We start from the raw sequence: 26,647 nt of genomic DNA, 5'->3' as shown, positions 1-26,647 counted from the left end.
TCTCATCCATGTGGCCTCTCAGGCGAAAAGTATGGGTTACGGCGGTGGCGGAGAAGAAGCCGTCAAGGGAGAGCAACATCAGACTGTCCAAGAGTGAGCAGCGGGGGCAGTCGATGGATGGGAGATAGATCTGAAAAGGATGAGTGACGGACCAAAACGAGATGATGAAGAGAAGTATCATAATCAGAGGACTCGAAAAGAACTTGGTCATGGTTACATAGAGAGATGAAAGAGAGATGAGAGCACTTGAAAAGAATCTGGTCATGGTTACAGAGTGAGAGAGAGATGAGAGAGCAAAACTTTGATTTTAAAGGAGGCAGGTTTAGGGTTTCTCAGCAATAGTGATATGGGTGGTCCTATTTATACCGGACAAACCAGCTGGCTAGGGTTAATAGAAACTAGACGCCCCACTCCTTGTCACTTGAAATTGTATGTGATATAGAACAGATGGCGTTAGAGATTGAAGAACAGATCGATCGAAACAAGTCCAAACCCGGTTTGCTCCAGATTTGGCGTTCAGTGTCCGATTACCCATTATGATACCTTTCTGGAAGCGGAACGGGCCAACGAGACAAACTCGTCGCTTTGCCACGACGTATGAGCTTTTTCGGCCTTTCGAGTCCGTTTAAGCCTTCAAAATGCAGATTTACTTGTTTTTAGCAATTATTTTTAATAGTTTGTTTTGGATTTGGTTTTCTTTTAATCCATGAGCTTTTAGGCTTTGATGTTAGTTGCCCTACGGTTTATTTGCTCCTATATAAAGAGCCTCTATCGGTTATAATCGTCAGCTTTTGATTAATAAAAACCTTTGAGTTTATCTCAATTCTCTGGTGGATTCCAGATTCTCTCGTGGATTCGAGAAAACTAGACTTGTGGATTCAAGTCGCCGTTGGTGGATTCCAACGTTTATATTTCCGCTGCAAGCATGTGACCCCTAACCCCTTCCCTTACTGTCTGAGTTTTCTGTATATACCCAAAAATATTACAGATTTACAGTAGCCCAAAATAGGAAGGCATGCAGCAGCTAGCTGCGTGAAAGCCAAAGCTATATAAAACAGGTTAACATTGAAATGGAAAAGGGGCAAATTTGAATAATGCAGCTGATTTTCGAGACCCTCTTCTTGTATTGTCATTATTTACTGGCAGAGATAGTAGTGGAAACAACTGTAACCACATCCTCCTCCACAACCCAGAACAACAACTGTACTATTGCTTCTTAGGTCCCTGCCTTTCTCTTATTTTGAATCTGCCACAGGCATTGATAGATCAAGCTTGAATTAATGTGATTACTAGTTTACAACATTATTTAAAACTTAGTCAAACACGTTTCTAAGTATGTATTACAGTTTCAAGCAGGTGATGCTAATTGATCTTATATATTCAAGGAGAGAACTTCTCATATATATGAGTCATATCAACTAAACTACTGGAATATATGTTTGTTATCATCCATCCATGAGATATTTGGAATTTGTATACAAGATTACTGGAATATATATGTATGTTATCATCGATCCCGAATTACGAACCGAATTGCTAACTTAAACATGCATGATTGAGATTAATTTCAGTGTTATATATAGATTGGGGACTTCATGGTAAACCACAGTTAATAAGATGCCTGTGATATATTCTGGGAATCAAGAACTGGATATGAACAATATAGCAACTATAGAAGTCATTCCATTTCTTGGATGTGCAAGGGTTAGTACGTAGTAAAAGAACACAAGATCAACACTGAAATTAAACACGTACTGAAGGTTGACAGATTTTCATACATAGCTCTAACTTCATACCATTTCCAGTTTTCCACTCACTACACACCCAAAATCAACACAACATCAGACTAGTCTTATAGCTAGCATGAAAAAACACAGAACAGACTCTTAAAATTAAACACATACAAGACACGATCTAGCTAATAAAACCCCTAATAATCCTCTGCTTCTTATCCTGTCAAGCTTCACATTCACGCCTGAATCCCACCGCCCCGTCAACGGCGACTATATATGCACGAGCCAGAACCGAAGCAAGCACAAGCGAAATCCGCAGACGAGCAGGGGCGACATACTGCCGAATTCAGGTATACATCCACCACTTTCTTTTCACATGATATAATATCCGTAAATTCTCGATGGATTAATTGGTTTTCACTGTAAGGGAACAATACAATCGTCACAGCGATCATCAGAATAATCCAGTCTCAATCCTAGATCACTAAACATTTTGGGAAAAATGATTTCACTCTGCCGAGAGCTTTTACTTTTCCTGTCATATAATTGGAGATAATTGTCTTTAGAAACGCCAAATACAAGCTCACCGGTGTCGCTGGCACACTGAGGCAAGCGGAAAATTCGACGGGGAAATTCGATGGTCTCCGCAACCCACACTTGATGTATGTAGTCCTTCAAAATCCACACCTTCCCAGTCTCACATACTATACAAAGACATCCATCCACTTCGATAATCTTTTTGGAACTTCGAATGTGAGAAGGTACTGGTATGATTCTAAACCTCTCATCTCCAATGTCAAGAGCAAATATAACTTCATCACTAGGAGCTAACCAGTGTAGAACTCCATGGACACATACAGTACTGTTCCAGAAGTCCGAAGACGGAGGATGAACAAATGACAGGTCATACCAGTCTACCACCATGTCTCTCCATGAACATTGACCTAGTGTGAAAATCTTAAATCCTACTAAACCTTCAACACGCAAGGTTGCTACGTAACCTGGAACACGCAAGGTTGCCACAACCTTATACTCGTTTGTTCTAGGACTGAAGCCGATAGACAACTGTTCATATTCGAAAGTAGGATTGGGAACAATAACAGAATCTTGGGCGAAGGGGTTATATATATAAATGGGATCATTAATCCAACCACTGCGCCCTAATACCAAGCTGTTAGCATATGGCGTTTTGATGATTTGAAAGGGCAGTGGCATAAGGTCAGTGACATATGATGGAGTATTTCTGTCTTGGCCGGCTTTGACGAGGAGAAGGTAGTGCTTTCGGGTAACATCGGAGCCAGAGCCGAAGGCGGAGCCGCTGTGAGCTTTAAAAAGGAGATAACCGGTGTTGTGGGGGTGGAAGTTTCGATGGATCCTCCAAAATCCAGGGTTAGCAGAGAGGAGAGCTTTCCATGATTTGCTAACACACCGAAACTGCATCAGTTTCTTTCGCGGTAGCCTTGGGAGTATTTCAACCCATATGATTTTGCTCGGCAGGTTGGGATCTTCATCAGTTTTTTCCATGTTCATGCTCTCGTGCAGCTATCTAGGGTGGGTCTTTTCTCTTTGATCTATGGTTATTAGAGAAATACTAGTCTAAAGGGGCGTTTTTATATATAGACAACTAAACTACCAAACCAAATCCTAATAGGTAATTGTGGATCCATAATCCAATAAGGAAAAGCAAAACAACGACGAGTCCTCCGCGTATCTAGTACCGTAACACTTTGTGAAATTAATTTGTACGTTGTAAGGAAACCTAGCTATACAAAACTAGTGAGACAAGGAAATCTAGTAAGAAATTCAATTTATGTTCTTAAAATAAATTAAACTATAAAAAAGGCAACAAAGAGAGAAAGAGAGCTGGCTGATTCTTCAAATCCCTATGCATACATATGGATCTTAATGTTATGCTAAATTTCGTTACGTTTTTTTTTTTTTTTTCAAGACTTCGTTTACGTTATTTCCTTGTAAATCTAGTTTCTTCAGTTAATTATAGCTCGTAAATCATCAATTGTGATTAAAGGCCGGACATTCGTTTTGAGTTGTGTATACACATACATCTATATTATGTGTTTACTTAATTCTTACCTACAAGGATCTAGCTAATTTCACACCTAATTATTTTTCAAGTTTGACCAGCTGCAGTACGAGAGTCTAAAGCTTGAGAGAAACATAATCTACTTCAAACCAACCCAAGATCAAAACGAGTACATATTCATTATCTTACTACCTTCTCGATCATCTTCGAACTTGTGTTCAATGCACAGTAATAAAATGCTAAAGAATTTTGATCATCATGACCATCATTACATCCTCCTCTCTCATCTCTCACTCTTCTTCCTTAATCTTCTCCCAATCTCATCCGCAACGCCGCGGCCAATAGGAATCTGCTACGGCCGAGTAGCCAACAACCTCCCTCCGCCCACTGCCGCAGTCGGCATCCTCAAATCCAACAACATAACAAACGTCCGTCTCTTCAATACCGACCCCGCCACTCTCAGCTCCTTCTCCAACACCGGTATAACCGTCATGATCGGCGTCCCTAACGAAATCCTCCCCACACTCACCACCGCCTCCGCCGCCACCGAGTGGCTCCAATCCTACATCTTTGCCATTGTTCCGCCTAACCAAGTCCGCTACATCGCCGTAGGCAACGAGGTCTTCCTCAAAGATCCCTGCTACACTCCCCACGTGGTTCCCGCCATCCTCAGCCTCCACCAAGCCCTTCAAACCCTAAATCTCGCCGATACAATCAAACTCTCGTCGCCGCAAGCCGCCACCGTGCTTTCAATCTCCTACCCTCCTTCCTCGGCCTCGTTTGATCCGGACCTCAAATCATTTCTACTTCCACTTTTTCGTTTCTTGCACGACACGGCATCTCCCTTCATGGTGAATTTGTATCCCTATTTTAGCTACTTGAACAACCGCCCCTACGTCTCCGTAGACTACGCTTTGTTTCGGGATCCGAATTACGTCCACGACGGCGCGTTGGTGTACGAAAATCTGTTTGACGCGAGTGTGGACGCGTTTGTGAGCGCGTTGGAGAGGGAGGGGTTTGGGGATGTTGAGGTGGTGGTTTCGGAGACCGGGTGACCGACGAGCGGTGGAGAAGCAGCGAGTGTGGAGAACGCGCTGGCGTATAATAGAGAGGTGGTGAGAAGGTCGGTGGAGGGGGTCGGGACGCCGAAGAAGGCGGGGGCGGGAGTGGAGGTTTACTTGTTTGATTTGTTTGATGAGAATGAAAAAGGCGGGGAGGAGTATGAGCGGCATTTTGGGATTTTTGGGCCTGATGGGCTTAAGGCATATGACCTTAGTTTCAACTAAATGAAACTTGGGCTTGTAGGCTTGTCAAAAAAAGAGGATCAGATGGCCCAATCTTAGTCAATTTCGCATGTGCAAAAGTCAAGTGGAGTGGTTGGAAGTGTGGAAGATATTCCAATTTACATATAGGTCACATTTGACATGGTATAATGGCAATTTAGTGTGAGGGCCACTACTATTCAATCATTTCAATGTTCACACTTGCACCAAATTAGAGAATTGGAATCATTGATTGGGTATCCTATTTATATTATCAAGTGGTCAAATCAACGCGCTAGACCATAAATGTCTCGTATCATAATAGAGTGTGTGAATAATTATAATAAAAGGATATATGAAATTAAAACAACTAAAATGATGTTTTTACTTATTTAGAATGGAATGGAAGGATTGCAAATCAAATTCATGCGTTTACTAACCTATTAAAGGATCATAATGATTTCGGATAAAATTATTCTTGCTTTTACTAACACGTGAAGGAATCAGAACAAACATATATCTTACCTCCTTATCAATAAAGTTTTACTTAATACTACTTCGTGGTGACTCATGCAACCAATGCTCCTTCGTGGATAAGAAAAGAAAGAAATGCTACTCTTTTTCTTTGTCTACACACAAGAAAGTTCTAGGCCTTCAAACAGAAGAAACGTCGTCGTATTTGTAGATATTGACAGTGTCCATAAATAGAATAGACCCCAAGGTCACTCTCCCACCTTCAGCAATTCACAAAATCACAAGCTCCGAGCTCCCAAGAAAACAGAAATGGCGGACGGTGCAGATTCCGGTGCTGTAGCTGCTGAGCTCATCAACACCAGCCCGCCGCTCGACTTTCAGTCACTTCTTTCTTCTCCGGCGAGGGACTATCTCGTCCGCAACAATGGTGATCAGGTCAATCTCTCGTCTCTTTTCACCTGATTGTCTTATCTTTACCTTACCGGAAAATTCTAGGTCTCCGGCGAGGTCTGGATAGTCGTTTTGATTAGCGCAATTGGTTTCTTGAAGTAGTTTTGCTGATCGGGTTTGTGATTAAGCTGATGGAAAGGTTTAGTGTTTGGGTGTGTGTGTGTGTGTATTTGTGTTTCTGTAGTTATATTAAGGCCACATTTATGTTGATTTGAGTAGAAATTTCACTGTATATTGGTTTAAATTTTGCTTAATTACAAAACTTTGATTAGAAAATGTTCACTGAAATTTAGGTAGATTTTATTACTGTGATGTAGAAATTGGGGACTGTGTTTTTAGAATTCTGTGGGAATTATGGGGATGATTTTGTTTTGAGTTAGGAATCATTTGGGAAATTTTGGATTTGCAGGTTAAGGTTGAGACCTTGAAGGGGAAGAAGCTGGGGTTGTATTTTTCTGCATCATGGTGCGGTCCATGCCAACGTTTCACCCCGGATTTGGTGGAGACCTACAATGCGCTTGCTTCAAAGGGCGATTTCGAGGTGATATTTGTTTCAGCTGATGAGGATGAGGAGTCGTTCAATGGGTACTTCTCCAAGATGCCGTGGCTTGCTATTCCGTTTTCGGATTCTGAGGCACGGGAAAGTCTGGATGAGCAGTTCAAGGTGAGAGGGATACCGCATCTTGTGTTCCTTTGTGAAGAAGGGAGAGTTAGGAATGCCAGTGGGGTGGAGATTGTTCGGGAGTATGGAGTTGATGGCTATCCTTTTACCATAGAAAGGTTGAAAGAGTTACAAGATCAAGAAGCTGCAGCTAAAAGGGAACAGTCTCTGAAAACAGTCCTGGTCTCGCGCTCACGCGACTTTGTAATTGCATCTGGTGGGAAGAAGGTAAGTTTCAATTTGACTGCTTGTATATGACTGTTCTCACTTTTCATCATTTTGTCAAACCTATCTGAGTTTTGTCTGGCTGTGCTTATGAATTTAGGTGCCTGTCTCTGAACTTGAAGGGAAGATGGTGGGTCTCTACTTCTCATTGTCTACATACAGTCCATGCATAGAATTCACTCCAAAACTTGTGGAGGTTTATGAGAAACTAAAAGCACAAGGAGAGAGTTTTGAGATTGTGTTTATATCACTTGATGATGAAGAAGAAGCATTTGAGGAAGATCTTACGAACATGCCTTGGTTTGCATTGCCCCAGAAGGACACCAAAACTAGTGAGAAGCTGGCTCGGTATTTTGAGCTCTCAACCTTACCCACTTTGGTTATTCTCGGGGCAGATGGTAAAACTGTCCATAATAATGTTGTTGAAGCTATTGAAGAGCATGGACTTCTGGCTTACCCCTTCACACCTGAGAAGTTTGCAGAGCTGGCTGAGATAGAGAAAGCGAGAGAGAAAGCTCAAACTCTTGAGTCAATTTTGATTTCTGGGGATCAAAACTTTGTCATTGGAAAGGACGGAATCAAGGTATAGCATTTCATTTTTATTTGGTTTGAACTTTGAATGGGATATTCTTATCTGCAATATGGGAAAGTCATCTCTTTATTGTAGGTAACATCAGCATGTCTTTGGTTTGTGATACTAAATTAACGTTGTTAATAATCTGCAATTATTATCTTGAATCAGATTCCGGTGTCAGATCTTGTGGGGAAGAACATCCTCCTTTATTTCTCAGCACATTGGTGTCCTCCATGCCGTGCCTTTCTACCAAGACTTATGGAAGCCTACCACAAGATCAAGGCAAAGGATGATGCATTTGAAGTTATTTTTATCTCTAGTGACAGGGACCAAGCCTCTTTTGATGACTTTTTCTCTGGAATGCCATGGCTTGCTCTCCCCTTTGGTGACTCAAGAAAGGCATCCTTGAGTCGCAGATTCAAGGTCCAAGGCATCCCCATGCTTGTAGCCATTGGTCGGGCTGGCCAAACAGTCACAAAAGAAGCTAGAGATCTCATTATGGTTCATGGAGCTGATGCTTATCCTTTCACTGAGGAGCGACTGAAAGAGATGGAAGCAGAACTTGAGGAGATGGCAAAGGGGTGGCCTCGGAAGTTGAAGAATGCACTCCATGAGGAGCATGAGCTTGTGCTCGCTCGCCGGAACAATTTCGTATGTGATGGGTGCAACGAGAAAGGAGAAACATGGTCATTCTATTGCGAGGAGTGTGACTTTGATCTGCATCCAAAATGTGCTCTGGAGGAGGAAAAGGGAACCAAAACTGATGCCAAACCAGAAGGAGAGTCCCAAGAAGGATGGGTATGTGATGGGGAAGTCTGTAAAAAAGCTTAAGGAGTTTCAGTGTGATGCCTTTAAAAGTTTGAGTACTCTCAGCTCCAATAATCAGTTTTCTAGTGTATTGCTTATGATGGCCTAAAGCTGAGCTTATATTTTCTTAGAAGTTGGGTTTGGGTTAAATATAAATGGTGATTATGTGTGTGATAGTAACTTCTGTCTACATGTATGGTTGTTCAGGATGCTTTAATCTTTTACCTTACAAATTGAACTTGTAGATGCATCTACTTTAACTCAAATGTGCCATTAGGGTTTGATGGAAGTGAATCTGGAAATCACTTCTGATGAATGAACAAAACCCTTTCGAGTATGTTCCCTGTACGATATCTAGGTAACTAGAAAATGATAGAGAATCTCTCGAGTGAGGCAGTCACATTTTTAAGTCATGCTAAATGTAGATATTTCATTATTTTGAGTACCGCAGACGTGCCTTTCTAAACTTTGTTTTCAAAATATATTAATTTTCGTATTCGATAAGTTTTTCTCCAATCAAATCGATGACATCAACGATATCATTTTCAATAATGGACGACGAAGACATTAGGGAGAATCATAAAGTTACATCATTTCCAACTCTTCCGACTCACCTAACCATGAAATCTCAGCAAATGAGCACCCCCATCCTTGAATTCAATATTCCTATTCTGACGTGGAAAACAGTAGGATAGAGCTCCTTGACCCAAAGTCGTCTCTGTTTCCTTCCAAAGCAAGTCATTCATTAGAAATTAATTTAAAACAGTAGGTAGAGCTCCTTGACCCAAAGTCGTCTCTGTTTCCTTCCAAAGCAAGTCATTCATTAGAAATTAATTTAATTAAGGGACGTGAAATCTACACACCCTAAATTGAAATTCATACACCTTTTTTTTTTTTTGGCTAACACATTTATAAAAATAAAATTTAAGTCACTAAAAGATAAAATTTAAGCGACTAAAAATAAAAAACGTATGAATTTCAATTTAAGGTGTATGAATTTCGTACTCCTTAATTAATTTACAATAAACATCATTCCTCAACCAAAAAAGTTAGATAACAACAAACAGAAAAGGGACCCTTTAAAATATGATTAAGCGTGCCTTGTCGAAAAAAGGTCCGAGACTTCAACTCAGACAGAGAGAATATTGTCGAGAAAAAACTCAGGTAGAGAGAAACCGAGTCTAAACTCTAAAGCATGGCTCACGGCGACGGCGTTACTCACGACCTGGTTTCCCTGCTCGGCTCCGGCGATCGGGACTTCCTCGTCCGTAACAACGGTGACCAGGTAACAAATACTAATCATGTGTTTCGTTTCATTACAAAGTTTATGTAAAGAAGTTTGACTTGAAGGTTTAGTATTATATGAGAAATGGATTTAGGTTCATTTCTGGGTGGTTTTGATTTTTGATGAACATAGGTAAAGATCAATACTTTGAGTGGTAAAATCTTGGGTTTGTATTTCTCTGGCTCATGGTGTGGTCCATGTCGACGTTTCACCCCCTACTTGGTGGAGGTCTACCAGGAACTTGCTTCCAAAGGGGACTTTGAAGTTGTGTTCATCTCTTCTGATAGAGATGAGGAGTCATTCAGTGGGTACTTTTCTGAAATGCCGTGGCTTGCGGTACCCTTTTCGGATTTGGAGACCCGAAAAGGGGTAAAGGACTTGTTCAAAGTCAGGGGGATTCCTCATTTTGTTGTTATTGATGCCAATGGGAAGGTTTGCACTGATCAAGGGGTTGTTGTTGTGAGGGAGTATGGTGTGGAGGGGTATCCGTTCACCGCGGAGAGGATTAGTTTCCTGAAGGAGCAAGAGGAGGCAGCTAAGAAGGATCAGTCTTTGAGTTCTCTCTTGGTTTCTAGCTCTCGGGATTACTTGATTTCGAGTGAGGGGAATAAGGTAAGAATGTGTTACTATAGCTAGTCCTGTTGTTAGTTGTAACTAATTTCGTTTGGAGTGAATGAGATTGTTGATTTTTAGTACATGTATGAGCTTGCAGGTGTCTGTGTCTGAGCTTGAAGGAAAGCTAGTTGGTCTGTACTTCACGCTGAATATACGCAAGGCGTGCAAAGACTTTACTCAGACACTTGTGAAGTTCTATAATAGTCTCAAGGAGAAAGGAGAGGACTTTGAGATAGTGTTGATATCTCTAGACTTTGAAGAAGAACACTTCAAAGAAGGGATTGCAGTCCCATGGTTGGCATTGCCATTCAAGGACAAGAACTGCGAGAAACTTGCACGTTACTTTGAGCTCGAGACAGTACCTACACTAGTTATAATTGGGCACGATGGAAAGACTCTACATCCCAATGTGACTGAACTTATTGAAGAGCATGGGATTGAAGCCTACCCTTTTTCAGCAGAGAAGATTGCTGAGCTTGCTGAGATTGAGAAGGTCAAACTTGAAGCACAGACTCTGGAGTCGCTTTTGGTGTCTGAAGACACAGACTTTGTGATAGAGACGAGCGGTGCCAAGGTACAAAATCTTATTGCTTCCCAAGTTCCAAGCTATGTATACTTTGTATAGTCTTCCATGCTATAATGCTTCTTTATGCTTATAAGCTAGATTTCTGTTTTGGTGTTTACTTCAGATTTCTTGCCAATTACATCTGTGTGTTCTATCTTGGATTAGGTACCGGTGTCTGAGCTTGTTGGGAAGCACATTCTGCTCTATTTCTCAGCTCATTGGTGTCCTCCATGTCGTTCATTCCTGCCTAAGCTCATAACCGCATATCATGAGATCAAGGCAAAGGACAATGCTTTTGAGGTTATCTTCATCTCAAGTGACCGTGATCAATCCTCCTTCGATGACTTCTTTTCAAGCATGCCTTGGTTAGCCCTCCCATTCGGTGATCCAAGGAAGGCATTTCTGCAGCGCAAATTCAAAATCCAAGGCATTCCTGCGGTGGTAGCTATTAGTCCCACCGGCAAGACAGTCACCACAACAGCCCGAAAGCTTATACTAGCTCATGGAGCCGATGCATTTCCTTTCACTGAAGAGCATTTGAAGCATTTGGAAGAAAAGATAGAGCAAGAAGCAAAGGGGTGGCCTGAGAAAGTGAAGAGTGAACTCCATGTTGAGCATGACCTTGCACGCACTCGTCGCAATGAATATGTGTGTAATGGCTGTAGGGATTCCGGAAGTGGTTGGTCTTTTTACTGCAAGGAGTGTGACTTTGATCTTCACCCAAAATGTGCTTTGAAGAACAATGAAGCAACAAAGGATGATCCTGAGACCAAGACAAAGGAGGGATATGTTTGTGACGGTGATGTGTGCCGTAAAGCTTGAGAATGCATCTAAATTTATCGTGCTGTTTAGTGTTTACTCTATGTGCTGAGGTGTGTTGTGTCATATGCTAATCACCTAATGAGTGGAAAAGACTATGGAATCTAAAATTGTCATATTAGAGAATAAAGATGTTGTGTTATGTATGAATAGATATCAGAGTTTATAATAGTGAATCTCTAAAATAAAATTCAAGCGAGCTAAGTATATAGAAAGATGTGATTTGCACCGAAAACATGTTCTCGATCCATCTGTACTAATATTTAGAGTATCTATCAAGAAAATATGTTTCGGTCAAAATAAAGATTTTTTTTGCTCAAAATATGGACTATAGCACACAATTTTCATGTAAATTACATGTTCTTAATTTTCCGTAAAATTCTTTAAATCATGATTTTTCAGTACATTCTTAAACGGACAGATCTAAAAATCTCAATCTTATCCTAATCTAATCTTAGTACTATCCTATTTCAATCTTATCCTAGTTACCAAACGTGGCCTACAAGATTTAACATGTTTCGCCAAGGCAAGAACATGGTCATATGGAAACAGTCCGAGACCGGTGTCCGGTGGCGCGTAATAATACACACGTGCCTCACGTGCAACTCTTACTCCAAAAATATGTAGTAAAATAATCTCAAAATGGAAAACTGGATTTGAAACACAGCAGATGGTCGGATCAGCCTCATAATTCCAAGGGAACTGGAATGAGTGTTCTTCTGGTTAGATTTGCTCTGTAAGTCAAACCCGTTCATTTTTCTGATTCCCAGCTTTATATTTACTGCAAGTTGAGTTGGGGTTTCATTTAGTCTTTGAGCTATGTTGATCAGTCTCATGGTTTTTCTTTTTGATGCCTCTGAAATTTGAGATGGGTTTTGTTTTTTCTTGGTTATTGTTTATTAAAGGTCCTGAATTTGGACTAGATTTTGATGGGTAATGGTTGTTGTTGCAAGTTGTTTGATCAAATTCAGTTCAGTAAGAGAGCTGTACCAAGTGTTCTCTTGGTACATTGGTTTGGGATTATGGAATGGCAATTGAATATTGTTTGTGTTTTGATTAGTTGTAGGTTGAAGTGGTGAGAAGTAAATAAGGTTCAAGAATTGGATGTGTTTTAAATTAACTAATTTCTATTCTTGTGTTTGTGGAACTCCGGAAGGCGTATTGCTATAACCAAGTCAATGTTTTACTTCCCTGATTTAGAAGCACCGAGAATTTCATCACTCGCTCAATTTCATTGTATATGCTAATGAAATGTACCAATTGCTGAAGTATTGAAATAAAAGCTTGTATTTCATAACAGTTGCTGCAGTGATGGGTGAGACTGAGGTGCCCACGACAAGCATAGACATCAGCAAGAATGAGAAAAATGGGCGCCTCAAGGCATTGGATGTAGTGCTCTTGAAAGCTTTTGTCCAGGTTCCTCACAAGCTACAGAATTTTCTTAAGGTCAGTCATTTCGCTAAATGAGTCTTGTGGTTGCTGGTTTGATGTAGATTAGTAGATATAATAACCGCTTCATCATTCATGTCACAGTCACGGCTTAGAAGACTGTCAAATGCTGATGGAGTTAAAACAGTGAGCTCTGTCCCTAAAGTGACTTCATCTTTGGAGGTTGACCTGGAAAAGCAGTTGCAAGCTTGGAGAGAAAATCCTTCATGGGAAGATCAAACACCACAAATAAAGGTGAGAAATGTATAGACACAATTTCCTTGGATGTGTTCGTTAAGATATATGCCAAATGTGATTGGTAATTTACTCATTGCAGGTCAGTGTGCCAAAAGGTTCTTTGTGCAACCTCAGTGTAAACGTCAATGTTGGGTTGCCACCGGATGCAGTATATAATATTGTTACTGACCCTGACAATAAGAGGGTTTTCAAGAATATCAAGGCAAGTTATAATGGTCTTTTTCTTCACCAGGAGTGTTTTTCTCTTTCCCTTTTTGTACTCCCCGTCTCGTGATACCATTTCAAATGAAACTGTATTTGTCAATTTGACAAGTTATATATATATATATATATATATATATATATATATGTGTGTGTGTGTGTGTGTGTTTTTCAGGAGGTCATATCCAGAAGAGTTTTGGTTGATGAAGGTCTTAGGCAGGTGGTTGAACTAGAGCAAGCAGCTTTATGGAGGTTTCTTTGGTGGTCAGGGACCATTGCAGTTCATGTTTTAGTAGATCAAAACAGAGAAGACCACTCAGTAAGGATTCATTCTTCTCCTTCTTACGGTGCAATTTAAGAACTTGCTCCTTGTTGCTCTTCCACATGCTCCATGTTCTTTATACATGTGCTCACCATATCACTAACATCAGCTTTGAGTCTGATAACAGAAACTGTATCTCTAAATTGTTGGTAATTGTATTTGAAATTGAAGCTAAATGAAATTTAGTTTCTGAGTGACATTGTATGAAGTAGCATTAATAGATATGAGGTTTGTCCATCTATGTTGTCAACACTTCTAATGTTCTGCTTTGCTAGTGTGCTTTATTTATGTGGAATTGTAGTTATTAGTAATAGTTTAGAAGCTCTTCACTATATCTGTAATGCCATGGGAAAAGCTGTTTTCTATGTCTGATAATATTGATTTGCCAGATGAAGTTCAAGCAAGTTAAAACAGGGTTTATGGAGAGATTCGAAGGTTGCTGGACAGTGGAGCCTCTTTTTGTTGATGAAAAAAGCTGCCTTCCCTTTAAACCCACAACATGGGCAGACTATAATTCACACACGGGAGGCAAGGGAAGGATTGGATCAAAAGTGAGCTTGGACCAACTGATCCAACCGTCTATTGTTCCTCCTCCGCCCATTTCTTGGTATCTAAGGGGTATCACTGCCAAGACCACAGAGATGTTGATAAATGATCTTCTTGCTGAAGCCGCCAGGATACGGGGAGAATTGAACCCTGAAAAGTCTGGTGAAGAGGTTGAAATGTCTGAGGAAGTTCTTGGTCAAGTTGATAAAACATTTAACATCAAAGAAAGATGGGCCATGCATAGGAGAAATGCAAAGCAATGTCATCGGAGGCTGCCGATTGCCAAATGATCTATATATTATACTTGGTATTGATATAAGCACACTGTCTATAGATTTGTATGTACTGGAAACTGATATTTAAAAGTTCCGTCATCGTTTGTTGTATCTGTCAATGACTCAACTGCTTGTACCGTCTCTATAGTTTGAACACTGTTTGTTGTATTTTGGGTTTGAAAAACGATCAATTTATTAGCAGGAGCTTGGATATGTAACTAAATCACTACTTTCTCATGGAAAAAAATAAAAATAAATTAAATCACTACTTTGAGGTATACCAGGTGAACTGATCTAATGTGAAAGTTAACCTAAAATTTAAATTAGGAACAAAACTGTTCATCAAAATGTTGGCAGGTTTTAATTTCTGCATTGTGATATGCTTTTTTCATTCTTCGAATAGGATAAAGAAATACTCCTGGTTTGGTATAAAAAAAAACAAAACAAAAAAACAGAATGAACATATCATATTGCGTGGGGTAAATTGGTGAGCTCTTGCTCCGGAAACAAAGGCTTGTGCGGAAATCCTTTGGAATGTAACTAAAAAAAATAAACCTGTAATAACAGTAAGTCATTCACTTTATTGAATAATGACATAGTTACATAGTTGTTATCTCCAAAATACAGTAGAAAATCGATTTTCTGGGTTGATGTGCTCATATTACAGAATACAACAGTTGATGTTACATTGTGCAATTATAAGTAAATTTTTCTCCATCTCAGCTATCATCCTTTTTGTTCGAATACATGTCCTAGTATGTTAGAATGATGTTACATATGCTACACAAGTATGAAGCCTTTGACGATTACAATGCTCACGGGCAACCAAGAATTGCCTCTAAGCGTTGTTGTCCAGCTTGGAGGAGAAGCCACAATGCAAATTCTAAGACAAGCATAAACTGCAATCTATGCTTGGATTGTCATTCAATTCCGAGTCGGCAGGACTGTGCGTTTTATCTCCTCCATGGGATGCACAGATTGGGGATTGTTGCACTAACTGATGGACCATCAAGTTATCAAAGCCATGCTTTTCATAGCTCATGAATGCACCCAATGCTCCAAGAAACCCTTCGTGCCTTAAAAACATTGCTTTGGCTTCACCTTTAGACCTGCAAAGGACAGAGAAAAGACATTGTAAAATAACAAATGACACCAGAAAATGAAGTGTTTTGTCATAACATTACTTCCTAATGTTCCTAGCTCAGCCCAGAAAGCAACCATTTTGTGACGTCGGCAAGAAAATTGATCCATGTATCAGATCAATTTTATGTTACAAAGGATTTATAGCAAAGTAAAGACTTGATTTCTGGGGCATAAAAAAGGAAAACAATTTTCCAACAGTACCAGAAATGAACAGCAACAGCAATCGTGTCCATGGTGTAAGCATGACCCCGAAGGAAAAATCCCGCAAAAAATATGCGCTTGAGCCCAAACCTTAGTGCATTCAAGTATGAGATCTGGATTGAAGGTGCAAAATGAAAAAAGATGAGACCAACCGTTATTCAATCTTGTGGCAAAAGTTATGGCAATTAAATGGATTAAAGATATATGTGCATGAGGCTAACATCTACTGTCACCAACATATGCAGATAGATTAAGACAATCGTTTCACATCACATGCATTGCCACTCTGATATTAGTACACCCATAGTTAAGTAAGAATTATTCATTGCAAGCAATACCTTTTATCAGCATGGCTTACCTGTCCAATGTTATTGGAAATCATTCTCAAAAGGGACCGAGTAATATCTTCGGGTTTGTAATCATCCAGCTCCTTATTATCAGATATTGCCTTGCCAAAGCTAGACGCAATGGCAGTCGACGTAAGGCCTATCTGGAATAATAAAAAAAACTACATTCAGTTAATAAACTTGAGAAGTTGACAAAAACAAGGATATATCTGGAGCTTTGGCAATTTTGAAGTTTATGAACCCTCTAAAGTGACATACAGAAATATAAATTTCTTCATCTTGAACCAAAAGGGAAATCAAGAACATTGTATACCTTTTTATAGTCTGTACCACCATATATGTCCCCAACAAGCATGTCTATCGCTCTATTGTTTCCCCGATGACTTAACTCCAGCAACTCATCAAAACTGAGACATAATAAAGGCTTTGGTGCTCAAGGGAAAAATCATGTGACAATGGCTTTGATCTCACTATAGAGAAGCAAAGGAAACCATATACCTATTGCACTTTGTTAAAAGCCTTCCCAGACCCCAAAAGGTGCCACCACCAACATTGGTCCCGCTTACACGCTCAAATTTACCAGGTCCATCTACCTATATATGCACAATAAAGAAAATGAGAAGCCTTTCAAAAGCTATGAAATTCATTAAATGAAGAATCTGATATCATGAGAACACCTTGATCATACTGACACCAGAGCCAATATTAACCAGAAGATAGGGGTATAGATCGTCCTGATCAATCTGCGCAAATTCCTTCTGACCATCCATGTACGTAAATGCTTCATCTTGAACTGACTACTTAAGTAATAATCAGCAAGTCAGTATATTTCACACAAGATATTCATAGAGCAGTGAAGATAAAAACCCATGAAGTACCAATATATATCAGTAATAACATAATGCTAAGGCACAAATGAAAGAAGTTAGAGCCATTTTTAATAATCCCATAGAACCGGAAATGTCCAAAAGAAACTAAAAATTTGCATGGTTTCAAGAGACAAAAACAAGTCACCTCCCCTCATCTTGTGCACAATAGTGCCCATCACGTACCACACATCCTATAACTATATGACAGGACTCAACAAAGGCACCAACTTGTACATACCAATATATGAATGTTGTATTAGGATCCCACCTTAAGCAGAAAATTTGCTCCAGCCACAAGACTGTCCATTTCATCTTCCTTGCCAAGACAAACCCCAAGCTTTTCTTTAAAGAGATCCGCAAACTTGTGTGCTCCACCACCTGTCGCCTTCTCACCATTATCACTAGTTTAATACATTTGCATAATTCAGAAGTGCATGCCACAAAGAATCATGACATTTCAAAGCTGTAAGAAAAAGAAAAATACCTTAATAACACACTCCTCATTGGCAGAAGCACCATTATGCTGGCACCCTGAAACATTGTCTACAATGATAAGCAAATGACCAGAACTACGAGAACTAATTACTACAATGACGGTGCATCTGAAAGCTTCTTTAACAGCAATCAAATGAGAGACTGAACAAGTAGCAAATTGGCAACCATACAGAAGTTGAAACTGTTCAACACCAAAAGAATTTCAACAGGGGTGGTTTCCGCAATCAAAATAAAGAGTTCTTTGGCCAAAGCTTCAATTTTCATTTACAGGGTTATTCTCAAAATGAATGTCCATTGCTGCAAAACAAACCAGAATAGCACCAAGAAGCTAATTTTAATCCAATAAGCTCATGCAAACAATCAAACAAACCAGTTTCAACCCAATGTTTCAACATCCTCACTTACTCAACATAGGCAACTGTTTGAAAAGCTTCAAAGTAGTGATGAACACAAAAAAACTAATACATAAATCATGTACATACCAGTAAGGCGAAGTTGCTTGGATTTTATGAAGTCTATGCAATCATGTATCTTGGCCGTCTCAAATTTCGCAAACTGAAGCTTCCCTTCGATAACAGCGGCACCTTTATTTCCATTAGAAACTTGCACATTACTCTTGGAAGAATCATCCTCACTGTTTTGTGAAAAATACACCAGCTTAACCAAAGAGCCTGTCAAAACAAAGATCAAACCTTTGAGAAAATTTTAGCAAAACAATAGAGACCCAGATGATTAAGAGATATTAAGATAAAGTATATGCCTCCAATATCCACAGCAAGATGGGAAATTTGAGCTTGCGATTCTTCCATGGGTTCTGATCGTGCGTGGTTCTCGATTTCCATTTGGGGTGGTGTGACCTGTAATCAAAGAATGGGTGCAGTTGCTGTGCTTCACCTAACCCATCACTCTTCAATTATATATACAAATTTACAGAACGTAACGTTTTTTATTTTTTTGTTTGGGTTTTCTGGGTGGCGCTGTTTTCACAAGGTTGCGTTTCGATTACAGATCGACCTGTCTCTGTTCCATTGAAGCGTTTGACTTTCAAAACTCGACGGCTGCCTTGCGTGATGGTATTTTGTATAAATTCAAGATGATAATATTAATTAACTAAAATTATTATTATTTTTTATCAGATAAACAACTTAAATATTATAACTTCGTGAGTCGAACTCACAACCTGTCACTTACTAAGGAGAGACTATGCCGTCAGACCAAATGATACTGGGCTAAAATTACGTTATTAGTATAGAAATTTCTATAATTAATTTTGACAATACGGTATTTTTGTTTTAACCACGAAATCAAGATTAACATTGGTGTAATGATATATTTGATATGTGACATTTTAGACTCTATAAGATCTTTCATATTCAGAAGCATTGTACGTATTATTTGTTATGAAATGACCAAATTGACAGATTTATGTGTTAATTATCTGTTGTTTATCATGTGGATAGATTTCATCGTACCGACATTTATCTATTACTTTCAAGCTATGGAATTATCAAAATATTAATTAGCATGTAATGACCTAGCTATGTGGATAGGTTTCATACCAACTTATTCCTTTATTACTCTCATGCTATCTTTGAATAATGGGTTAGCCCCGTCCTACAACATAAACAAATTTATTTTCTGTTCTTGTTTTTGGTGTTGTACGTGTTTATTGATTTTTTTTTTTTGAAGAGTTGTAGTGCTTGTTACAATAATAGTATAATACGAATATGAAAAAGGAAACATGTCAAGTTGGCAGCTGATGAGAGGTGAGTCCACACTCAACAGTCCAGCACTCAATGGAAGACTGTGACAGAATAGAAGCTTGAAATTGCATCTACTTTAATCAGCTGGGTTCCAATTCCAGAATTGATTGGTTGTGCAATATTGAGCATTTGAGCTTGACTTCCACTTGGACGATAATTGAGGGGTTAGGATCAACTACTCCATGATGATAGTGTGCTTTTAACCTTGCCAAAAGAAAATAAACTTCTCACAATTGTGAAGTTTTCACTACCTGAAACCTTGCTAAGAAGATCAAAGGGTTATTGCATGCAGATGCAGGACTAGTGTAAGCTGCCATGATACAAAAGCTTTGACAATGTTTCAACCTAACTAACTGTAAACACGGAAATTCTTGTAACAAATGACAGAAAAATACGTGTATAAAATAAAATATTTGTATTAATAAATTTATGGATTACAATCTATGTGGGTATTCTTTTACAAGAATATCCTATGATTCGAACTCCGACGTCAATTTGATCAAAGGGTGGCGAGCACTTGATCTTGAATCAAATGGTTTTAGTTTGGACTTCTTGTCATGTTGACTATTTGTAGAAGTTGATTGACCAAAGGCTGTAGAGGCTTGTTCTTGATCGAACTTAGGCCACAAGCAGTGTCACGTGATGAACATTCTTCGGCTTTGATGGCAGATGAATCGGCACGTGTGTTTAGTGCTTGTTGATTCTCCACGAGCTTGTTGAATAACTTGGTAGAAGTTTTGATTTGTTGAAGACTTGGAGACAAGGGTTGATCAAAGGCCGTTGAGGCTTGATGTTAATCGAGTTTGGGCCACGAGCGGTTTCACACGGTGATTTGTTCTTCGTCTTGAGGTTGATGAAGAATCGGCTATTTGACAGCTTGATGATTCTTCAAGGGTTTTGGGAGGCTTCTGAGCTCTCGGAAGTAATTTTTCTCTCTTGTTCGGAAATCCTCCTCTTGATGTGAGAGGGGGGTATTTATAATGTCAATGCTTATCCGTATATGGAATGCATTAAAGTCACCGCTTTAATTTTGTTTCCTTAACGGTATAATTAAATCAATCAGTCTTGATTGATTGATCTAATTATAATTATTAACATAATTAAATCAATTGGTATTTATTGATTGATTCGATTATGACCGATAAGGTATTTTGTCGATTTGATTAAATGCCCGACTTCATTTCCGATAATCAATTTAATTTGATTGAAATATGATTATCGATTGACATTTAATATCTGCTATTGGTCAGGATTGATGATTTTTGTTGTCGACCAACCATTCACACGTCGCCACGTGTCATTTCCAAAGATTTTTAAACTTTGCCGACTCACGAGCCACGTATACAATTTGTCGGGTCCATGTGCCGTATGAATAATTTAATGATTATTATTCTCATTAAATTTCATGCGTCTACAACAACAACAACAACAACAAAAAAAACATTTTAGTGCTCCACATCTGTGCATCAAACTTTAGTACATTTCGCTCATTATACCTCTAATTGTACCAAATGAAATAACAAAATGGATAAACCTACCTGTTTGAAGACGTCTAATAAAAAAAATCCAGTTTGAGATTTCGGTATTCCGTTAACTATTGAGTCATACAGCTTCATTTGTCAATGAAAATTGTTCTATCCGCCCCAAGTCTAAAACTTAAATTTCTTCAAAATCATTGTTGTGTGGGCTGCATTCAAATAGAGCCCGGATTACTGAGGCCCAAATATTGATACTCACTGAGCCCAAATCGCAAACCCAATGTATATAAAACCTGCTCAGTCTCTCTGGCTCGCAAAGGCGGGACTTCCATTTCCATTTCGCTCCCAAAAAATCCAAAACCATTTTCAAAGAGATGAACATCGCTTCCGTCCCGGAGCTCTGTCTACAGGTGACGTCACTTCTTCTCAACTCCGATCATACTTACTATTCACTCTCCTTTCACTTTTAACCTACTCACGCTTCTTTTTTCAACAGCTGATTTCTTCTGCATTTCAACGATGCCGTGCCTCCGACGACCTCTGCAGACTCTCGGTCACTCTCCGGCGATCTCCTCTTTCCAATCTCGTCCGAGTTTCAGGTACCTCTATGCTTCACTCTTTTCACTGATTTGATCCTCGCCGCTTTTCGGATTTTCGCAACCGAAACGACGTCGTTTTGGTTTCTCTGCAGTCTCGGATACTGGCGTTGGAAGCTGCGTGGAGGAGTTTGAAGCTCTGAAGATTTCCAGGGAGGCTCTCGGCGCCGGGATTTGGGGTGAGTGGAGTGTGAATTTACCATAATGTCCTTGTTTGCGGTGGCTGGTTTTGTACCGATTTGATTTACATGGAATTATTGTGATGCAGATGGAATGCTTTCCGTCACAACCACCGGTGAGTTTTGATTCTGACTCGGAAACTGTGGTTTGGTTAAAACGATGCGTTTTGAGGTTTGAGTGTTGGTGAAAATTGTAGGTATTGGTGATAATGTGATACATCACTATGAGATGAATCTACAAGAAGCCGTGTCTGAGAGGAGGATGACTTGGCTGCCTTCGAATCCGAAGAATGGGCAGAAATTCAGGTAGGAGTATCGGTTTATTGCTGTGTCGGTGAAATTGTGTAAATGTGGTCTAATTGCTTCATGGTTGTTCTTTGTTTACCAGTGGGACTGAAGTGTGTCTGTCGATTTTCGAGAGCATTGATGATTTGCTGGGAGAGGTTACTCGCTTCTTCCAAAAGGTTTGACGGTTCTGCTTCTGAGCATATTAGTTGCTGTTGTCATATCAGGAGTCAATTATTGCGACGAAAATGCTTAAAATTGTTAATTATGATGGACATCTGTAGCCTGCTTTAATCGGAATTAGAGGCTTATTCACCATCTGTTATTACAATGCTAGGAACTGTGATGTATATGATATAACTGGATGAAGCTATGTCGTTTATACTGTTGCTAGCTACTGTGCAAGTGATCTGCAATTAACTAGATGCTGACGCTATTTTTGTTTTTCTCTATTGGTTTTGCAGATCCTCATTCTAAAGATCCCTGTAAGTTTTGTGTTACTTGCGTGCTTCCTTTGATAAAAGTGTTAAATGTCAGAAATTATAATTTTTCAATCCGATGGTGTTGTCAAAGGCCATTAACAAATGACAAGACACTTGAAACACTGTCTTGAACTTTGTTCTACTGATATTAGGATCTGCATTCTAGCAATTCAACATTATTAAATATATAAAAAGAGAGGAGTTAATGGACATAATGCATGTACAGTAGTGTGCTTTACTGCAATGTTGACTTCAGCAGTCCTAATTGGCCACCTTCCACTGTTACAGAATGTTTTAATTCAGCTGGTGGCTGAGCATGGGGATGTTTCTGGATCACAATATGAAAATGTGTTCCTGGCAAATGAATGGAGAGCTTTACCTTTCTCGGCCTCAAATCTTGAACGAATAAAGTCAGGTCTTGAGGACTATGTTTTTAAGCATGGAAATACATTACAAAAGAAATGTGAGTCGTGCTTCTCAAATTGGTAAGTTTACTAAATTCATGCTTCTATATCAGGCTGCTGCAGTTGCATCTGGTTTGAGATTACATGTTACACAAACTGAAAGTTCCTTTTGTGAGTCTTAAACCATATCTTAAACTGTTGTAAGGGATCATCTGAAGGTTGGGACTGGAGTAGCATGCCACACAGAAAGCCGTAGATATTCAGAATCAACTATGGAAGCTGTGATTGTAATAAGTGAAATATCAGATCTAGCAAGTTCTTGCATGAGGACATGTGGCTCAAAAACTGAGGTTGTTTGATCACTTCAGTTCCTCTGTTTATCAATTGATTTACTAATATGCACCTAAAACAGTTCCAGTCAATTGTGCCTTGTGAGCATGCAGATGCTTCAATATTGAGAGCAATTAGAGAACAGTCCAAACTTTTTACTGCATGCTCAAAATTACATTTTGACTATTTAATTTAGTTGTATTATACTCTGTGTTGTGGTTCTTTAATATATTAAATAGTTGAAAATTTTCATTTTCAGGTTTTGTGTTTCAAAGATTTCTCACCTTGTCCAGTCTCCCAATCATCTGTGAAGGCATTAGAAAGCATTGACTGGAAAAGTTATGGATTGAATTTTGGGGGAGTTGTGGAGCAGGGTGGCTATGCATTACTGAAATGGGAGAACTTGCCACCAAATGTTCAAATTGACATTTCCCTTCACCATTACCGTAACCAATATCCAAAACTATGTTGGATGTTCAATATTTTGAACTGGTTAACTTAGCCTTAACATGTATTTTTTATTTTTATTTTTTTCGATTTCATTAGCCTTAACATGCTTCCTATGTTACATGTACATGCCATTCCTTGACATGCTTCCAAGGTTACAGTACAATCAGCAAGGCTAAAGATGCAACCTGATCAAAAACTTGTAAAGAAGGCAGTTAAACTTGCACTGAATGATTTGAAGGAAAAAAACGCTGGAGTTTTTCTAAGCGCTCATGCCCTCAAGGTAATATATATATTGCTCTCACTTGCTGTCAGCTATGCAGTTTACTGTACTGATATGACAAAGAGATACTTCATTTGACCTTGGCTGCATGAGTTTAGCAACTTCATGCTACTGACACCTTAGTTTTCAGGTCCGTAATTGTGCCCCCGATCTTGCTAAAACAATTTCTAGCCTGATTCTGTGTTCCAACGACTCAAATTTCCGAGATGAATGCTTTTCCTTTCTTGGCTTACCGTCTCAAGGAGTAGGAAGTGAACTTGTTGAAGAGTGTATAAAGGGAAAGATCATTTCAGTCATAGAGATGAACGACAGAGAACAACCTCACAGAAGCAAAGAAGATCCATCTTATCTTTTTGAAGATTATCACTTCCAGGATGCAGGGTATCAAGATGAGGAGTATGAATGTGAGGATGCCTTTACGGCCATGGATATATAAACTTGAGCAATCCACATAGGGCAATGCCAATATGAATCGGTATGATTACAAATGAGTAACTGGTAGATTATATTAGGAAAAGGTGTGTATGGAATGACAGTTCTTTTGGATTGTAGAAAAAAAAAAAAAAAAAAAAAAAAAGAATACATGTTTGGCTTTGAATGACATTTGTCATTGCGAAATTTATGAGGAATTTTGAGAAAAAACTCTTTTTTAGCATTTAAAATGATTGGAGACTGCCTGTGAAAATATCAGTAGAAGGATGTGAGTTGTGGTAAGCCAATCTCCACACAGTTTGAAAACTAGACACCCAAATCCAAAGTTAGTGCCATTGTCCACAAAAACAGAACAAGGGAAGGGTAAGGGAAAGAAGAGAAACTTTCATTCCTAAAGGGACAGTAGACACATACCACAGGAAATCCAAGCTCATATAACCCAAAGCCTGACAATGCAACCAAAGGAACAACAGAAAGTGGACACCTGCAAAGTATAATGATAAATAAAATTAATCAACAACATGTAATAGGAAAAATGGAACTGGTCTCCTAATTTCATTAAAACTCCTCTTTATATAGAGGTGATATTACAACTGTAACTATAACATACATAATAACAATAAAATCTGATTAATAACTGATTAAGCATTAATTACATAATTTACTCTCGTTGGTTACGACTTTAACGAAGGTACACATAAATGTGTTTTTCCTTTTACACAACACATAATTAAGAGATTATAAAAAAAAATGAGTGAAGTTCCAAATTAAAATGAAATTTCAGCTTGTTACGCTACAGGGACAATGACCAAGCACAACTTCCAAGGAAGTTCTCACTTAAGCATTTATAAGAAGACACATGGAAGAAAAGCAAAGACAATCAGGAGTAAAAAGTCTCTCTACCCAGCTAGTAACAATCAGGAGGGCTAGCTCAAAGGGTTTTCAGTTTCTCATAGCCCCGCTTGTTATATCCCTTTGTCCCATTCTCTCTCGCATTCGAGATACTCTTCAAATACCTTGCCTTCCAAGAATCAGGTACCAACCGAAGTCCAAACGATCGAAGTCCCACAAACTTGTTCTTCATTAATTGAAACACTATGAACTCGGTGGTCTCTAGTTCCTCCTCGTACCGCCGGAGTTCACCTTCCACCCATGCCGAATATCTGCCCACCAAACTCGTCTCAGGACGTCGACGCTGTGGTGGTTTCTTCAAGTGATAAATCAATATGTTAATTCTCAGGCTCAAACTTAATATTCCTTTGTAGAAACAAAGGTACTGATTTCTCATCTCATGCAACGCCACCTCGTTCAAGTTCCCAGCTTCTAGTAATGCTAATGTTTTTGAATTGTAGGCTTTAATATTCTCGAGTTGTGTGCGTCCCAGATCCACCAACACATAAATATTCTTGAGTTGTGCTTGCTCAAAGAAGAATTTGTGTGCAGATAGGTGATCTTCACGCCACTTATCCTTGTCTCCTGCGTACAAGCTTTTCATACACATGTTAAGGGTGCCTTTATTAGGGTTGAGCGCCTTCTCAAATCGAGTAATTAGAGTCTTCATGGCCTTCAATTTCTTTTGATGATCAAGTTCGTCAGATTCCGAAAACCTTTTCATCCCCTTGACTTCTAATTCAAGGGCGTCGTCCTTCTGTTCTTTAATTTCGACGAAGTACTTCCCTTTATCTACTAAATACTTGACCGACAGTTTCAAAAGCTCAGAATATTGGTGAAGATGATGATAACTCCCAGGATTTTTCATCGAGGTCAACATCACCGGAACGAGTCATAGTGTTGTCTTTCTTCTCCATTGTTGATCAGCTGTGAAAGCTATAAGGATAATAGGTGAAAACGAATTGTTTCTGAAGCTTAATACAACAGAGGGTGCTTTATATAGGCTCAAAGTCATGACTAAATCCTATTTGGTTTAGAACTAGAAGTCCTTATCGAATTTTGAGTCGGAAACCTTAGGACTTCTAAGCGGACTTGAAATGGAAGAAAACAAAAGGCCGAAAAGCCCGACCGTAGGGGTGTCATGTTGGAGTTCCCTCCTCATGCTATACAACTTAGTAATAGCCGTTCTAAATCAAGTTGGAGTCCAACTTGGAGAAAAGAAATAATAAATAAAACCAAAAAGGAGTTGGTTTAGTTTTCCAAAAAAAAGAAGGCGTACTACACCATTAAATTGGTTGTCGGTGTATCTCTCATCTTCTCAAGATGTCTAGAAGAGTGTATGTTTATGTATTCAGTTTTAGTAGCCTTGGTTAGAGGGAGCCCTTTCTGCTGGGGACCGCAGAGTTACGGACCACTTACGGAGTTTCAAAAACCAATCGTTAGATTACACAAACGGTGCAAATCTTCTCTCTCTCTCTCTC

At 39.2% G+C, this 26,647-nt stretch overlaps 6 protein-coding genes and 1 pseudogene across 6 annotated transcripts; 5 read left to right on the top strand and 2 right to left on the bottom strand.

Annotated features, from left to right (window-relative positions):
• Positions 1–2,150: 2,150 nt before the first annotated feature.
• Positions 2,151–3,257, bottom strand: LOC101308462 (F-box protein At1g52490-like). The gene has a single exon (XM_004298469.1). The coding sequence runs from the start codon at positions 3,255–3,257 to the stop codon at positions 2,151–2,153; it is 1,107 nt and encodes a 368-aa protein (XP_004298517.1).
• Positions 3,258–4,010: 753 nt separating this feature from the next.
• On the top strand, positions 4,011–5,060 carry LOC101308175 (annotated as a pseudogene).
• A 714-nt stretch (positions 5,061–5,774) lies between these two features.
• On the top strand, positions 5,775–8,480 carry LOC101308458 (probable nucleoredoxin 1-like). Its single transcript, XM_004297435.1, has 4 exons — positions 5,775–5,945; positions 6,370–6,849; positions 6,947–7,429; positions 7,589–8,480. The coding sequence occupies exons 1-4, from the start codon at positions 5,820–5,822 to the stop codon at positions 8,249–8,251; spliced, it is 1,752 nt and encodes a 583-aa protein (XP_004297483.1). The 5' UTR covers positions 5,775–5,819; the 3' UTR covers positions 8,252–8,480.
• Positions 8,481–9,315: 835 nt separating this feature from the next.
• On the top strand, positions 9,316–11,742 carry LOC101308171 (probable nucleoredoxin 1-like). The gene is made up of 4 exons (XM_004297434.1): positions 9,316–9,512; positions 9,645–10,124; positions 10,225–10,701; positions 10,858–11,742. The coding sequence occupies exons 1-4, from the start codon at positions 9,423–9,425 to the stop codon at positions 11,512–11,514; spliced, it is 1,704 nt and encodes a 567-aa protein (XP_004297482.1). The 5' UTR covers positions 9,316–9,422; the 3' UTR covers positions 11,515–11,742.
• A 478-nt stretch (positions 11,743–12,220) lies between these two features.
• On the top strand, positions 12,221–14,744 carry LOC101307881. Its single transcript, XM_004297433.1, has 6 exons — positions 12,221–12,233; positions 12,812–12,957; positions 13,045–13,194; positions 13,277–13,399; positions 13,574–13,717; positions 14,110–14,744. The coding sequence occupies exons 2-6, from the start codon at positions 12,823–12,825 to the stop codon at positions 14,554–14,556; spliced, it is 999 nt and encodes a 332-aa protein (XP_004297481.1). The 5' UTR covers positions 12,221–12,233; positions 12,812–12,822; the 3' UTR covers positions 14,557–14,744.
• A 330-nt stretch (positions 14,745–15,074) lies between these two features.
• LOC101307582 (pantothenate kinase 2-like) lies at positions 15,075–18,559 on the bottom strand. Its single transcript, XM_004297432.1, has 10 exons — positions 18,357–18,559; positions 18,079–18,267; positions 17,586–17,632; positions 17,370–17,486; positions 16,910–17,029; positions 16,731–16,825; positions 16,546–16,639; positions 16,244–16,375; positions 15,886–15,998; positions 15,075–15,650 (listed from the first exon to the last, which is right to left on the bottom strand). The coding sequence occupies exons 1-10, from the start codon at positions 18,436–18,438 to the stop codon at positions 15,425–15,427; spliced, it is 1,215 nt and encodes a 404-aa protein (XP_004297480.1). The 5' UTR covers positions 18,439–18,559; the 3' UTR covers positions 15,075–15,424.
• A 2,597-nt stretch (positions 18,560–21,156) lies between these two features.
• On the top strand, positions 21,157–24,476 carry LOC101307297. The gene is made up of 12 exons (XM_004297431.1): positions 21,157–21,247; positions 21,334–21,436; positions 21,529–21,621; positions 21,702–21,728; positions 21,810–21,918; positions 22,001–22,076; positions 22,362–22,382; positions 22,668–22,864; positions 22,989–23,133; positions 23,373–23,566; positions 23,720–23,843; positions 23,974–24,476. Exons 1-12 carry the CDS (start codon positions 21,212–21,214, stop codon positions 24,277–24,279), a joined length of 1,431 nt encoding a protein of 476 aa, XP_004297479.1. The 5' UTR covers positions 21,157–21,211; the 3' UTR covers positions 24,280–24,476.
• The last annotated feature ends 2,171 nt before the right edge of the window (positions 24,477–26,647 follow it).

Source organism: Fragaria vesca, linkage group LG4 (genome assembly GCF_000184155.1).
Source record: "Fragaria vesca subsp. vesca linkage group LG4, FraVesHawaii_1.0, whole genome shotgun sequence".
NCBI classification, from domain to species: Eukaryota; Viridiplantae; Streptophyta; class Magnoliopsida; order Rosales; family Rosaceae; genus Fragaria; species Fragaria vesca.
The sequence above is the reverse complement of the archived record's forward strand: the minus strand, read 5'-3'. Positions and strand labels throughout refer to the sequence as shown.

What these genes read in the sequence shown, in the direction of transcription:
- LOC101307881 (XM_004297433.1), top strand. Translation starts at nt 12,823, where the DNA reads ATGGGTGAGACTGAGGTGCCCACGACAAGCATAGACATCAGCAAGAAT. An exon ending in AGCTACAGAATTTTCTTAAG is followed by an intron (nt 12,958 to 13,044) that starts GTCAGTCATTTC and finishes TTCATGTCACAG; the next exon opens with TCACGGCTTAGAAGACTGTC. An exon ending in AAAACAGAGAAGACCACTCA is followed by an intron (nt 13,718 to 14,109) that starts GTAAGGATTCAT and finishes TTGATTTGCCAG; the next exon opens with ATGAAGTTCAAGCAAGTTAA.
- LOC101307297 (XM_004297431.1), top strand. Translation starts at nt 21,212, where the DNA reads ATGAACATCGCTTCCGTCCCGGAGCTCTGTCTACAG. An exon ending in TCCTCATTCTAAAGATCCCT is followed by an intron (nt 22,383 to 22,667) that starts GTAAGTTTTGTG and finishes CCACTGTTACAG; the next exon opens with AATGTTTTAATTCAGCTGGT. An exon ending in CATGTGGCTCAAAAACTGAG is followed by an intron (nt 23,134 to 23,372) that starts GTTGTTTGATCA and finishes TTTCATTTTCAG; the next exon opens with GTTTTGTGTTTCAAAGATTT.
- LOC101308171 (XM_004297434.1), top strand. Translation starts at nt 9,423, where the DNA reads ATGGCTCACGGCGACGGCGTTACTCACGACCTGGTTTCCCTGCTCGGC. An exon ending in TTTCGAGTGAGGGGAATAAG is followed by an intron (nt 10,125 to 10,224) that starts GTAAGAATGTGT and finishes ATGAGCTTGCAG; the next exon opens with GTGTCTGTGTCTGAGCTTGA. An exon ending in TAGAGACGAGCGGTGCCAAG is followed by an intron (nt 10,702 to 10,857) that starts GTACAAAATCTT and finishes ATCTTGGATTAG; the next exon opens with GTACCGGTGTCTGAGCTTGT.
- LOC101307582 (XM_004297432.1), bottom strand. Translation starts at nt 18,438, where the DNA reads ATGGAAATCGAGAACCACGCACGATCAGAACCCATGGAAGAATCGCAA. An exon ending in TCTTGCTGTGGATATTGGAG is followed by an intron (nt 18,268 to 18,356) that starts GCATATACTTTA and finishes TTGTTTTGACAG; the next exon opens with GCTCTTTGGTTAAGCTGGTG. An exon ending in GAGCAAATTTTCTGCTTAAG is followed by an intron (nt 17,030 to 17,369) that starts GTGGGATCCTAA and finishes TTACTTAAGTAG; the next exon opens with TCAGTTCAAGATGAAGCATT.
- LOC101308458 (XM_004297435.1), top strand. Translation starts at nt 5,820, where the DNA reads ATGGCGGACGGTGCAGATTCCGGTGCTGTAGCTGCTGAGCTCATCAAC. An exon ending in TCCGCAACAATGGTGATCAG is followed by an intron (nt 5,946 to 6,369) that starts GTCAATCTCTCG and finishes TTGGATTTGCAG; the next exon opens with GTTAAGGTTGAGACCTTGAA. An exon ending in TTGGAAAGGACGGAATCAAG is followed by an intron (nt 7,430 to 7,588) that starts GTATAGCATTTC and finishes ATCTTGAATCAG; the next exon opens with ATTCCGGTGTCAGATCTTGT.
- LOC101308462 (XM_004298469.1), bottom strand. Translation starts at nt 3,257, where the DNA reads ATGGAAAAAACTGATGAAGATCCCAACCTGCCGAGCAAAATCATATGG.